The following is a 15,095-nucleotide window of genomic DNA, read 5'->3' as shown; positions in this document are numbered from 1 at the left end:
GGCAGCCGACGTAGTGGCATTCATGAAGCAGGGAGGGTGCCACCGCCACTGCTGGGCCTGTTTGTGTATATTTGTGTGCGTGGGTGGGAGGTCAATCCAGCACAGGAAGGTGTGGGGGAGGCGGGGAGGGGGGAGACTTTGTGATCGTACCACAATATTTCAATGACACCTCCAGTATTGGCAGATATTTCATTGTTTTTATTTATTTCTGTTTTACCAGCTATGCAAACTCCAGCTGTTACAAATTGATTCTGGAGTTACCAACAGATGTATTGTAAATATACTTTTATTGTTTGGGAAATGTGCTCTCTACGCGATACCCATCAGTAGAAACAGCAGGAGGCAATGGAGCGGAAAGTCCACCCAGAGACCAGGCCCACCAGACACCAAGCACACCCAGAGACCAAGTACCCCCAGAGACAAAGCAGATCCAGAGACCAAGTCCACCCAGAGATAAAGTCCACTCAGAGAACAAGTCCGTCCAGAGACCAAATTCCAACGAAGTGAGCAGAAATACCAATGTCCTCTCACAAAATGCTACATGATGCATTATGGTTTTGATTATGTTTCTGCAAGATGCCCCACCAGCTCGTCGTTTTCATAAAACATTTGATGCTTTTCATCCTTTTCCCTTTGCAACTAGCAATTCCAATTGTTACAAATCTAGTCTAAAATGTGACAAGCAAACGATCAAACGCTTCTAATCGGTCTACCCACCATCCCTGTATCTGTCATCCTTGATAAATCACTAACCTCACTGGTTGCCATGGTGCTGCCATGGTGTTGTCATGTTGCTGCATATCGCTCAACTTGCGGAACCCTTGATGTATGTTTTGGAGACAAATTTGAGGGGGAAATTCAAGCGTAAAAACTGATGAGGAGAGGCTGAATGCAAGAGCTCTTGCATTCAGAGGCGCATTTGGCTGTCACTAGTGCATTGGCACAGTGATGGGGTTGCATGGTAATGCCAGGGAACACACATCATTATCCGGAGGTGAGGCACTTGGTTCCCACTCACCACCACCCCCACCTTCTACCCCATCACCACCCCTTCCCCATCCCTTCACCCCCATTCCCGCTCCCTTTCCCCGGAGTTCTTGTGTACAAGTTAAAAGACTGATTTACATTTATATTGCGAAAGCAAGGAACATGGTTGTAATTGGTGCTGTAGAGGCTGAGCCCCACATTTAGTGTGAACATGGCTCACACATACATACACACATACACCAGAATGGATAAATATACATAGAGGCCAATGTATAAAGAGAGGCCTACAAACACACAAACAGATGGCATGCATATTCTGCCGTTAAAACAATAAAATGTTGTGCCTATTGGTAGGCAGCTTTGAGTGAGTTAGAAGGTCCATGTTTGCACGTCTGTGTCCTTGTATGTGAGAGTGAGAAAGAGCGAGAGAGAGGAAACTCAAACTCGCCATGCATATCTCTTTATCCAGGCAGTTAACTGAAGACAGTACCCACAAAACAATAAAACAAATAGCAGCCTCCATGCACAGCCCTTTCCCCTAGTTCTGTCAATAGCATCAGCCCCTGGCTAAGCACTCCTACGTCGTCCAGGTGTCAGGGAGAAAGAGCCAATGGAACTACAATGTGTAACATGTCCCCATGGATCTGTGGTCAACAGACAGCTAAGATGCATGGATAAAGAAGTAGGGGTGTGGGAGAAGGAGGCGAGGGGTCTTGTTGATGTTCCTGCAACACCCAACCCCCCTCCACCCGCCTATTCTAAACCTCTTCAGACACATCTCTCCCTAGGCTGGCAGGCCGGGCAAGCAAATGATGAAATGATTGCAGGAGGCAAAAATACCCGAAAAGATAGTGAACGTGTAAAAAAATGGGACGGAGAGACTCAGGCAATTGGCCATGCGCCTACAGTACAGTGTGTGTGTGCACTCTGGTCATGTTTACAGCTCGGAGTAGGGAAATGGAACAGGCACAGTAAACAAGTGGGACAGTCATATTAATGGACTGCAGGACTGGTTTGGCAGAGCCCACTGCTCGAGCAGCCTCAGTGCTCGCTTCGATTCGGGAGCTCCTCACCTCGTGGGCGGACAGTCCGCAAGGGGCAGAGCATTAATCACCCGGAACTTCTCATTAGCAGGACCCCATGAAGACAAACACGTTCGATTGTTACTGTAACCCACACACCCACCCCACCCCTGCCCCGGTCAAACTCCCACACCTGCGCCCAACAAATCACACCTACCAGAAATCAATCAACTCGCCTCGACGCCTAGCGATTTCTAGTCGATCAGGGGTGATAAGGGGTAATATCCCAGCTGCTTCTCATTCTCCCGGACCCCCGTGAATGCCTTAATGGCCGTTAGGCGGGCTCCATGCCTGCCTCAGGGCCTGGCGATGCCGGAGGACTTAGCAATACTTTCCTGTGCATTAAGTTGTTCGGCAGAACATTAATCCATTGGTAATCTGGTAGAGAAAGCACGCTGTTCATCAGCGCGGGCTAAAGGACGGGCTGAAGCTGTGCGAATACCTCTGGGTGTATTAGAGGATTCCAATCTTATCCCGCCACACACACACACACACACAAGAGCCCAAACACACACATCCAATATATGCTGTTTGTTTGCAGCAGCAATTTATGGTCAGTGTACTGCGAGGCCTGAGTATAATGTAGAGAGGATTGCACGGCAGGCTGGGTAGAATGGAGTCAAGAGTGTGTGCTAGTCATATTCAGGGTTAGTTTGTGTTCAGTTGTTATCCATTCATGGCAGAGGTGAAACATCTCGCCCACACTCCATAAATGCAGTGTGAGGTTACTCTCTGTGGTACAGAGAACGGGCTGAGAACAATGTTAACACTGACATTTATAGGAACAAGTTGTGAAGTTGTGTCACCCTTACTTGACATTCTTGTTGTATATTTTTTTAAGAAACATAATGATTGTCAATGTTTCAATGTCTCTCTGGGCGCATGTCTTCTCAAATATTATTGATGACAATCCAGAGCATGCATTTGATATTTTTCTGTTTAAAATATGTACGCATACTCAATCAAGACAAGGTTACAGGAAACCCATTAGAGGTGAGGGAGGGGTGGTGTGGGGAGGTGCAGGGTTTGGCAGGAGAAGGTTGTCCTTAAAGACGGATGAGGCATACACAATCACAATCACGCTCCACCGCTAAAGTCAATATGGCATCCCTGCCTTTAAAGGATGGGGTGACATGCTGGTCATTACCCCCGCGAGAGAGCGAGAAAGAGCGAGGGAGAGAGAGAATGAGGGAGAGAGAGAGAGAATATGAGAACGAGAGAGAGAGCAAGGGGGAGAGCGAGAGAGAGAACAATAGAAAAAAAGAGAGTGAGCAAGAGAGAGAGAGAGGGAGAGAGAGCGAGGGAGATAGCGAGAGAGAGAGGGGGGGGGAGAGAGAGAGAGAGAGCGAGAGAGAGCGAGAGAGAGAGAATGAGAATATGAGAACGAGAAAGAGAGCAAGGGGGAGAGCAAGAGAGAGAGAACAATAGAAAAAAAGAGAGAGAGAGAGAGGGAGAGAGAGCGAGGGAGATAGCGAGAGAGAGAGAGAGAGAGAGAGAGAGAGAGAGAGAGAGAGAGAGAGAGAGAGAGAGAGTGAGAGAGAGAGAGAGAGAGAGAGACAGACAGAAGGAGAGAGATGTTGTTTTGGTCCCTCTTTGGACTTAGAAGATGTTTCAAGTGTGTTGTGGCAGCATGCTCAATCAAGTGACGGCAGCATAATTTCGAAGTCACCACCTACGGTAGCATGAACAACACTGCAGAAACAGTCAATTCAGGGGGACCATTGTCTCCAATCCCTTAACATTGATATACATAATGTGTTTTAATTTATCTCTGTTGTCGTACACGAGAGATGGAATGAGTGCTTTACCATTCTTGAGGTAATGGTATATACATCAAAAATATTTGAGTGTTATGCAATTATTCCATGTGAGAAAAACTACAGATGATGAGAAACTTTCCTTTTTTTGTATAAAATCATTAATCCCTTCACCAAAACAAAGGTACTGTGGGAGCATTGTCACCTGACCTATGTCAGGTGACTCAAATCTTACATCAAAGATAAACCTGCTCTTGTATCTTTTTAACAGCAGCAAATATTAGAAATTATGTATAAAATTAATGATACAACCCAGCTCCCACTCTTTAGGAAAAACAGGCCAAATGTTTCTTTGTACGAGATAAAGATATCTAGAAGGATCACTTTAGTTTCAGCGCTGGAAGTTTATGTTTCAGCTCCCTCCTTCTCTCTAAAGTTTCTCTCAGCGCGGTAGTTGACTCTAGCTTACTGGTGAAGTAGTTCAGCACATAAAGCTTAACTATCGGCTCTATATCCCCACAGTCCCTGATCAACACTAAAAGCCATTACGAGTTGGAGGCAAAATGTATTAAGAATAAAATATCAGGATATTCGACATAAGAAAGTGTCTCTATTCCTGCTGCTTTTAATGGCCTGGATAGTGTGGCAGGGAACTGAAATGACTCACTTATATCTTAAGGTTTGAATATATAGTTGCTCTTACTTTTCATTAAAATGTGCCCTAAACACACAATGAATAGCGGCTATTTTTCTCCTCCAATATGGAAAGGTAACCTATTTCATCAAACCAACTTATAACAGGTCTCCCCGATTTAACTGCTCAGTATTGACTTTTGACTACAGTAACATTTTGCTTGACCCATTAGTGCCACTATTGGTATAGTTAGAAAAGACTTATATATTTAACATCTTCAGTCCCAACCATTGATGCTGCTTTATTTTAAAAGGCGATGCTGTCTGATCTTTCGCCAAGGCAAGGAGGCTGAGGAATCGGTTCACAATAAAGTGGAACCATTAAGTAACTGGGGCAACGGCACATCTAGCAATTAAAAAGCAGAAGCATTAGGAAAAAGCAACCTATTATCTCGGAAGCATGGCAGATCATACTAAGTATTAATGGTGAGGTGGAAGGGTGCATATATCATGATATAATTGACCCCCCTCTTCCCTAAATATTATATTGACATTGCCTTAGCCATAATGCAAATATTTTACCACGCTATTGTGCTGTAAGTAAGTTATACAAATAAGTAAACAAAATCCGGTGTGTGCAATCAATTCTCGACCTTCTTCAGTAAGAGAAATGTCCAACAGTAAAATGTATCTTAAAGAAACATTCTGCTATCCATAGCATTGGGAATGATCTATGACTTTTTTTATGCACTTCTGAACCAACAAGATTAGTTTACACAACCCAAAATAAGCAAATATCGTCTGCCTTGTAAACAGGATACATTTGGCGGTTGACTGTAGCTATTGGCAATAATAATAAAAAAACATAGATGTGGGACTGGTCTGCAAATCGCACATCCACTCCTTTTTATTTCTAACACTTCTTGGGACAGAACCTTCACCCAGATTCCTTCTGGCCTTTCTTTCAGCAGAACTCAGCCTCAGCCTTGTTATCTTTAGTGGTAGCCCCTGACAAAATAAAGGATATTTCCAATTACACGTGGACATTGGTCACGTCCATCACCGGCGTGGAGCGGTGGCGGGAGGACACACGCAAGGGACAGGCCGTGCACGCGCGGTGTTTGGCTAACTGACCCGCAGCACAATGGCGGCCGCTCACCTGCAATCTTGTTAAACAACGCACCACTGGTTTTGCAGAGCGTATGCGCGTGAAATGTGTGTGTGTGTGTGTGTGTGTGTGTGTGTGTGTGTGGTGGGAGAGGGGCAAGGGGGGGGGATGAACAGCCAATATTAAAGTGGAGGATGGGCCTAGGGTGCCTGGTGATCTGACAGCCACAAATACAGAGGTGCATAGGCTGTCTTTTATTTTTGACGATTCCCGCTCCCTCACCTACTTACATCTCCCTTGTCCCGTCTCTCTGTGCCGCGGTGTACAGGTGGTGCATCTAGCTGCCGATGACAAATATGGCTGCCATCACCTGTGATCATGGTAATGACCCTCATGCAACTTTTGCCTAGGAACAATTAGTCTGTGACTGGTAGTCGTTACGTGTAGCAAGCAGTGTGCAATGGAAGTCTGTTAGCGTCTTTAGTGCATAAGCCTTGGCTTACAGTTAGACTAACACTTTATTAACACTTTATTAATCCCTGAAGGGAAACTGAAGACCCCACAGTTACAACAGAACTGTTGCCCACTTGTGATACATTGCACATGCTCCCAAGAGTATACGCCTTACAATAATCTTGAAAATGAAATTGCTTATCTGAAGTCTGATGTAGTTTATTATACTCTGCCGAAGGTTCACTCCCAATATTCAAGGTGTTGTTCCCTCCAACGGCGACCCGCCATGATTTGCATCTGTTCAATCCCCACCTCAGATGCGGTTTGATTTTCACTGAGTTCCAGAGAACAGAGTAGAAGGAGAGCTCTGCTTCTCTCCTATCCCCTTTTTTTTTGTTGCCCACTGGGGAGAAGGCTATAAAGCACTGCTTCTGGAAATGAAGTAGTCATTTGAACTGCAGCAAATAGCCCCTCTCTCCGACTTACAATTTAGAGAATGCGGCGGTGTGGTGCGCGGGGTATGTGCGCGCGGGTCTGTGCGTGTTTTTGTGTGTGTGTGCCTATGTGTGTGTCTGTGTGTGGGGGGGGGAGGGGTGAGAGAGGGGTGGCGTGTAGTAGGCTCACCCTCGACATTGGTGCGCGCACGCTCATACGCTCATAAAACCAGGCAATAAAGCTGCTTTCCTCTTGAGAGTTGATGTACGGTGCCTGAAAGAGGGCTGCTGAGAGCCATATTAAAGGCTTTATTACCAGTGTCAGATTCAAATTAGCACTAGTGTGAGTGTGTGCGTGAGTGTGCAGGCGTACACATCCATCTGTTGTGTGTTGACCACACATGTGAACCGTACCAGGTAGGATTTTTGCTCAAGTCACACATGGCTGACTCCTAATGCCCAGCCTCACCATTAACTTGGGCAATAACGGTTTGAGGACATCCATTTCGGAAGAGGGGAGCGTGGATGGATATGTGAGTTTAAAGCAGGGAAACCGGCACGGCGCCACAACAGGTGAATTAGATTTCAATTTCCCCCCGGGGAGGGAACTTGGAGAACATGGCTGGAAGAGCATCAAGACACTTGATTAAAACCAGCGGAACAGCGCTTTAACTCAGCGTTTGCTTCTTGTTGAATCACCTTGCACACACTCACACAAACACACACACGCACGCACACACACACACAAAAACACAAACATATATATTCCAACACATACAGTACATACCTACACACTTCTAAACACACACGTACACACACACACATACACACACACACACACACACACACACACACACACACACACACACACACACACACACACACATATATACACGCACATGCACACACTCGGTTTCTGTGCAGGGCCAGCACAGGCACTCTAGTATCATTGATTGTGCTAGACTTCAAAGCAAGATCAACAATTCCTTCCAAACAGCTGCATGGGCAACTTTACCTGTTGTAAAGTTCGATTTCGGATTAACATCTTCCACACGAATGTAGAAAAAAATAATAGACACAAATGGGAAACGAGTTTATATCATTGTTTGGTATTTCTGCCCACGGTCAAATTCTAACTGTAAACAGTATTTGGCGCAAATGCGATGACTTCAGCAATAACATTAACAAGAATAACAACAGTGCAATCCGACAAATAATACATTCGTTTCAAGATGTGTGTTTCTGTGTGTGTGTGTGTGTGTGTGTGTGTGTGTGTGTGTGTGTGTGTGTGTGTGTGTGTGTGTGTGTGTGTGTGTGTGTGTGTGTGCGTGCGTGTGTGTGCGCGTGCGTGTGTGCGTGTGTGCGTGTGTGTGTGTGTGTGTGTGCGTGTGTGCGTGCGTGCGGTGCGTACGTGATGCCAATAAATCAGGATGTTTGAACTCCAATTAGAGGTGATAGGCAATTACATAATCGTAAGCGAAAAATGGAAAATATCCAAAGGTATTTTAGGGTAGGCCTACATCGCATTGACAAAGAATGGTTCAGAAAGTAGTTCAAGAACACGCTTAAGAGATAATGATTGGACTGCAGATCCATTCATACGAATATCAGCAGGCCTTAAGGCTGGTTTATGCTCGGTTACGTAAGCGTAAGCGCAAGCGCAAGAGGCCCTTGCGCGCCCTTGCGCCCCCCTTGCGCGACTTCTCACGTCTTGCGTGCGTCGGGCGATTTTTCTAGACTTGCGTCATTTTTTACGTAAGCTTTTACGCGAGCCGCCCAGCCTGCAAGGCTGTGATTGGTTTGCTGGTCTGGTTACTACTTCCTGTCTGGAGTATCACCCGGCAGGCTCATATACAAAAGCATTAACCTGAAGTGAAGTTAACTTTGCTGCCAACACATTATGTCGTTTTAAAATGTAGAGAGATATGCACATTTATACAACCCCAATGATCAACAACTTCATCACCCCTGTTCCTCTGTCTGTTGCCATCATTCACTGTGTATGGGGAGAACACGATCTGGCACATAAACAAACCAACGACTCCCACAGACAAAGACGTCATTCTCGAGGTCGTCTTCAACGAAAAACTTTCCTCCACATATTACTCCACCTACTGTTCTGGCGGTAAATTGCTTGGCAACACGCGCAACACGCGCAACCTAAAAGGGAGCATGAATTGCTTTGAGTAAATTTTGCGCAACAACGTAACACCAACGCTGAAGCATGCAGCCGCCTTTAGGGCTGCTGTGATGCGACGGATTGCAGCTACTGTGGACATACGTACACATGCAGCTACTGTGGACATGCGAGCGAGAGTAGCCCCCATCCGGTTTGAAAACAGAGATACGCATCCCAGAGAGCAGTCATTAAAGTGCAGAACCCAACCGAAGATAATTTTTTGGTATGGCAAAACGTTCCCTCCTTCTGAAATCGTATTCTACATGCAGCATTTAAATGTGACTTTTAAATCGTGTCTGCAAACTTTTTTTCAAGCAAAATGCAATTAAAAAAGAACTGTCTGTCGTACCCCTTTTTTAGGGAAGATTAGAAGCGGCTTGTTGTATCACTCCAGCTTCCCCTGGTCACCAGCGCGTGAAAGCCACTAAGGACTGCCGGTCAACAACAACATGCGACATCATGTTAAGAAGTGTACAAAATTGAACGATTTTGCGGCATACTGACAGTAGCCTAAATATCCTACCCAAACGCAAGCAACTGTTGTTGGAGCCCCTGCGCGATGCTCGGGGCGCCAGGCGATGCGCGCAGAGCCAAAAGACAAGCCATTCAAAACTTAAACATATGGCGGCAGTGTACGATACAAATAAACAATTTCACTCACCAGCACCGGCGAAACACGAAAAGATAAACAGCCAGTGAATCATCTTTCGCGAGAAGTGCAAGGAGATGTCTTCTGATGGCTTGTAATGTAAACGCCGAGGAGGAAGTCTGGGCACCGCGTTGAGTTGGACCGTGGAGCAGAGTTGGCCGTTGACGCCAGGCGGAGCAGCCCGGGCTCGGCCACCTGCCGCTCACTGACACCGAGCCTCCGCTTCAGCCAATAAGTCTGCTTCAAGTGTTCAATCTTCAACTTTAGCCTCTTCTTGATGCAGTTCTTGTCTGTTATTGTTCTGTCTTCTCCACTTGCTTGCCATGCATCAGTGTTGAATGGCGCGCACCGTGGGTCCCATGATGACGCGAGCTCGCGCTCTATCTTTGGCAGTTTGGCTCGCGCTGCTGTCTGTTTCTTCTGAGTAGTGTCTCACTCTCCCTCGCGCCTATCTCTAGCCGGCTATTACTGAAGCTATGTTTTCCCGCTACAGTCAGTGGAGAAAGGTGACTGGCTCCTCCCTCTCTCTCTCTCTCTCTCTCTCTCTCTCTCTCTCTCTCTCTCTCTCTCTCTCTCTCTCTCTCTCTCTCTCTCTGCCTCTGCCATTCAGACGCTCAGGCTCAGGAGCTATCTTTTCTTTTTTTCCCCCTTTTTGTTTCCTTTTTTTAACCAAGAAAAAAAGTACCTCGAGCCGCTGGAGCATGCATTACCATTTAATGGGACTATGGTATAATGTTTAGCACTTTGCACAATAGACGATAAAATATTTATAGTTGTTGTCTGTGCAGAGACCCAATATTCAGGGAAGACGAAGCACAATATCCACACGGAATGATATCATGAAATATTTGGAAGTGTAACTTGATATAGCTTTGGAGGAATGCAGTTAGGCTCCAGTTTGTGCCCTCTGTCTATATATTAACTCTTGGCTTTTGATACTGAATAATGCTTAAAAAATAAATAAAAAGGTTTCGTCAGTCAAAAGCCGAGCAATGATGTAGCATAAGCCTTTGTGAACACTTCAGCATCTTCCAAAAGATAAATGAGATATTCTTTGTAATGGCATTCAGGTAGCCGACTTTGCACTGTGCTCATTTCATTTGTTCATTGATTTCCAATTTAGAATAATTTGGTTTTCTTCATCTGATTGATTGATTGATTGATTGATTGATTGATTGATTGATTGATTGATTGATTGATTGATTGATTGATTGATGATTGATTGATTGATACATTGATTGATGGATCGATTGGTTGATTCATTAGTGTCTAAAGATGATCCACTCCGACCAAAAAAAAGCACCTACACAGGAATAAGCAGCCATGTTGAGTGCTACTGGGAGGAAATTACATGTTCAAGCTCAACTAGGAGGAGGACACTCAGTGCTGTCCACATCGGCTGCTCCAGGATCCTTCGCTGAAACAATGGCTTATACTAATGTATGCTACGCCGACCTGTTTCCAATTGAATCCAACACGCGCATTTGAAAATAAAGCACTATTAAAAAAGAGCTTAGTATCCCATTGAATTTTTTATATAGCCCTCTTGTGAATGTTTTTCGTCATGATGAAGTAAACTATGCAGCATATTTTCGCCCTAGCTCATCGACTATCTATTTATCTGTGGGTTGTGTTTAGCTCCTGCAAATGGATTTTTATTATTGTCGACTCAATTAGGCGGGTACGTTTTAAGAAAATTTGTTATGTCACAATTCTAATACTTTTACAATTAGGAATCACCTTCAAACGAAACAGACTTGAGGGAAAAAGAATATTCCTTTTAAGAACACAAAAAAGGCATCTACAAAATTGATGCACAGAGCAAATTAAGTGGAGTGCAATCAATTAGTATAATTTATTTTTCGGTTTTTATTTTTGTCGCTTATTTTTGTATTGTTTAAAGTCACCACTATGGAGGAACTTGGCCCTGAAATATTTCCTTATCTGCACCGCACCAGGGATAGTTAAAATATATCAAACACAAATCAATTGAGTCTTGAAATCGCACGTGAAGCTGAATTGCGTTGACCTCTACCCTTTCCTTTTTTTTCAATCTTCTCCTTTTCTCCAAAAGAGATTATTTATGCACGTAACAAATATTTATTCCCTGTATTAAATTAAGCTGACCTTGTATGTTGCCTTGCCCTTCCATCATCAATAGTTTAGATGAAGGTATTTGCACACCAAAGCTCCTGTCTTTGGCACAGAAATATTTGTAGTGGGTGGTTCAAAAAAGAAAAACTAAAAACACATTACCGAGTAGAACAACAACATGTAAGCGTTGGCAGTTATTTGTGTGCGCAACAATTCTGTTCACCAATTATCTCTGTCACTCATCATTTTCCGACTGAACATTGTGAAGTGGCGGCAATGTCTTTTCTTTCTCGTTGTCGTTCTTTTCGCAGCAGCGGACCCTTTTCAATAAACACGCGTTTAGAGCGAGTTGTTTTTTATTTCCTCAGTGTGAAACACCTGAGAGCGTATGAAGCTGTGCTATTTCAAAGTTAATCTCAGGAATGTCGAAGCCCTCCATCTGTCTGCAGCCATACACCAAGCGCTCTCAGATCCCTGATAGCGCATCACAAACAAGAAAACGCACAATAATTCAATGCCGTTAGCTTGAACGACTGTTCTCCAACCACAACACAAACAACAAAAGCACACAAAAAACGATGATATTCATCAACTTGGTATTAATTCTTCTAACCGTCTGCCGCTGCATTAATCAACTCACTCTGTGGAAGGAAATACCTATGCGGGAGGTGTGTGTGTCTGTCTGTGTTTGCTTGTATTCTTGTGTATTCGTGTGTGTGTGTTTGTGTGTGTGTGTGTGTATTTGTGTGTGTGTTTGTGTGTGTGTGTGTGTGTGTGTGTGTGTGTGTGTGTGTGTGTGTGTGTGTGTGTGTGTGTGTGTGTGTGTGTGCGTGTATGCATGTGTGCGTGAGTGCATGTGTGCGTGAGTGCATGCGCGTGTTTGTGTGAGTGAAATAAAGACATTTTCCTCTGCATATTATTCTGCATATACTTGGCATGGATACAGCGCAGAGTAAGTTCCAGGCGCCGAGACTTCCTCAAGAGGTCATCCAAACTAATTCCTTCGCTGTACTCAGGCTCGGGAAGACTGCAGCACCAAGAGAAATGAGACTTGAAAGGAGCTAAGAGCACTGTCCCTGTAAAGCAGCTGGCCAAGGCCCATTCACTGCCTGTGGTGGATGGCTATGCAAATGCAACCTGGCAATGCAATATCTGTGCACTCTCTCTCTCTCTCTCTCTCTCTCTCTCTCTCTCTCTCTCTCTCTCTCTCTGTCTCTCTCTCTCTCGCATAGATGTTGTCCAAGGCTGTGGTAAACACAAAACAAAGCCGAAGTGATCTAAGGTGTCATTATGCATACATAGGGAGGCCTGCTTATAGTTTGTTTTATTTTGTTTGTTAAAGTTTAAGTAACACAATACTATAAGGGTATATTATTCAACCATTAATTAACATTAGGTAATGCAGTAATAAGCAATAACTAATAGTTAAATAACTTAAATGATCTTAGTCAGATAGATTACTCATGGTGGTCATGTTTACTAATGGTGTTTATGTTAACAAATGCATACATTATTTAACAGGTTAACAGGGTTTACCCTAGCCCTGTTGAATAATGTATAAATGAATACCTTCACCATGACCCTTACCCTAACCCTGACCCCAATGCTAATGATTTATATTAAAGCCTATTACTGAATTAACTTAAGTGAATTACTGTACATTCATTGTAAAGTGTTACCCATGGTAACACTTTACCATCTCCCACCATGGGCGTGGCATTCCCACTGCCAGGGTGGACATTTGTTATCCATTTGGGCATGTGTGCACTATTTTGAGGCGCTTTGAAAAAAGGCGTGAGTTTTGTGTTATGTGAGGTGTGTGTGTGTCTCTTTTATCTTGTTTGCTGTTGTGTGCCAAAAGCCCCTTGTTACGATTTCAGTACACTGGAGGACATGCACATATTCCTGTCTAAAACCATTGAGGCTTACACAGAAAAAAGCTTTATAATAAAAAGCAATTCAAGCCAATCAGACTGAGTTCAGATGAATAGGTTTGATTGAACTCGTTTTGTGCTTGGCTAACAAGCAGTGGTAATCGACACAGTACATGCTGTGATTGACTTTGAGGTAGTGTTGCTTGTTATGAAGAGCAACACATGCAAACCTCATCTTCTGTTCGAAGGCGATGCAGGTTTTGCATTGTATTTGAATTTATTCAACTTCTTAACCATGCGATTATGATTTCCATGTTAAACAAAGTAATTTTAGGTGCGGAAATCCCAATGGCTTTTCTTATGATTGTAAACAAAAGGAATAAAACAATTAACTATGGGAATACTGCTCACCTAGACCTCAGGTAAGGCATATACGGCGCATACAACACCACCCAATGCCGCATGTAAATGATATGGGTATTTCTATGTGCCAGTAAGTGAATGCAGATACACTATACTACCTTTTCACCACAGTCAAGGCAACAGAGTATAGCTGTTCCCATTCGGGAGTTTGGAGTTTCCTGCAGCACAAAGTCAGCTCTGGCACAGAAAATTGCTCTGACAGCACTTAGCGCAAACGTGAAGGGAGCTACTGGGTGTTGGCCCTCACACAGACACACAGGCACACAAGCACGCACCACACACGCACGCACGCACGCACGCACGCACGCACGCACGCACGCACGCACACACACACACACACACACATCGCTGAAGGTAAACTTTTGACCAAGTTACCTACCCATGGAAGAACCCAGGGTGAGGCAAAAGAAGCGGGAGACAGAAAATAAAGAAATATAAATACAAATAAAGAAATAAAGAAATAAAAAGAATCAAACGAAAACACAGCCCACCTCGACAGAGGGACAGTGTTACTTAATGTGCTTATACTAAAAAAGGTTTTTTTCTCTCTCTCTCTCTCTCTCTCTCTCTCTCTCTCTCTCTCTCTCTCTCTCTCTCTCTCTCTCTCTCTCTCTCTCTCTCTCTATCTCTCCTCCTTGTTGTGCCTCAAGGTGCATGGATGACGAACAGCACGGAGAAGAACAATGGTCTGGGAGAGGACACGGTGCGGCGTGTTTGTCTGTGCTGGGCAACGGGAGCAATCTCAGTAATCAGCTGCAGTCCAGTGTTGTAAACCCTGTTGTGATTGCACTCCCCGGGTTATCTGATACAGCAGAAGAAGAGTGCTGCAGCCATCTCTCTCTCTCTCTCTCTCTCTCTCTCTCTCTCTCTCTCTCTCTCTCTCTCTCTCTTTCTCTGTCCCTCTTTCTCTGTTATTTTTCCTCTCTCCTCCTTCCTCTATCTAACGTTATCCACCTATCTATCTGTCTGTCTCTGTCTATTTATCCTTCTCCTCCATTCCTCCTTTCTCTATCTAGATATCTCTCTGCCTCTCTATCGCTCTCCTCTCTTCCTCCTCTCCATCTATTTAACTCTCTCTCATCCCTCTATCTATATATCCCTGTCTGAACCTGTCCATCTCAGCCTCCATCTCTCTATTTCTCCTCCTCCTCCTCTCTCTCTCTGCCTGTCTGTCTCTCTCCACCTCTTTTTATCTATTTCGCTCTCTGTCTTTCTCTCCTCTCTCAATCTATACCACTCTCTATATCCTGCTCTCTCTTACTTATTTTTCTTTCTATACCTATCTCCCCCTCTCTCTGCTTATTTATATATATATATATATATATATATATATATATATATATATATATATATATATACATACTGCTCTCGCTCTCTCCAACACCCCCCCCCCTCACTCCCCCCCCCCTCTTCCTCTCTATC

General features: G+C 44.3%; 1 protein-coding gene across 1 annotated transcript in view; it reads right to left on the bottom strand.

Annotated features, from left to right (window-relative positions):
• The window catches only part of LOC130385798 (kin of IRRE-like protein 3), a 158,517-nt gene extending 148,763 nt beyond the window's left edge, over nt 1-9,754 (bottom strand). Inside the window, exon 1 of the mRNA XM_056594494.1 lies at nt 9,295-9,754. Coding sequence (XP_056450469.1) covers nt 9,295-9,337 — 43 coding nt within the window. The 5' untranslated portion in view covers nt 9,338-9,754. The remainder of the gene's footprint in view (nt 1-9,294) is intronic.
• Nucleotides 9,755-15,095: the final 5,341 nt, after the last annotated feature.

This window comes from Gadus chalcogrammus, chromosome 7 (assembly GCF_026213295.1).
Source record: "Gadus chalcogrammus isolate NIFS_2021 chromosome 7, NIFS_Gcha_1.0, whole genome shotgun sequence".
NCBI lineage: Eukaryota > Metazoa > Chordata > Actinopteri > Gadiformes > Gadidae > Gadus > Gadus chalcogrammus.
Note: the sequence above shows the minus strand (reverse complement) of the source record. Positions and strands in the feature narration are given on the sequence as shown.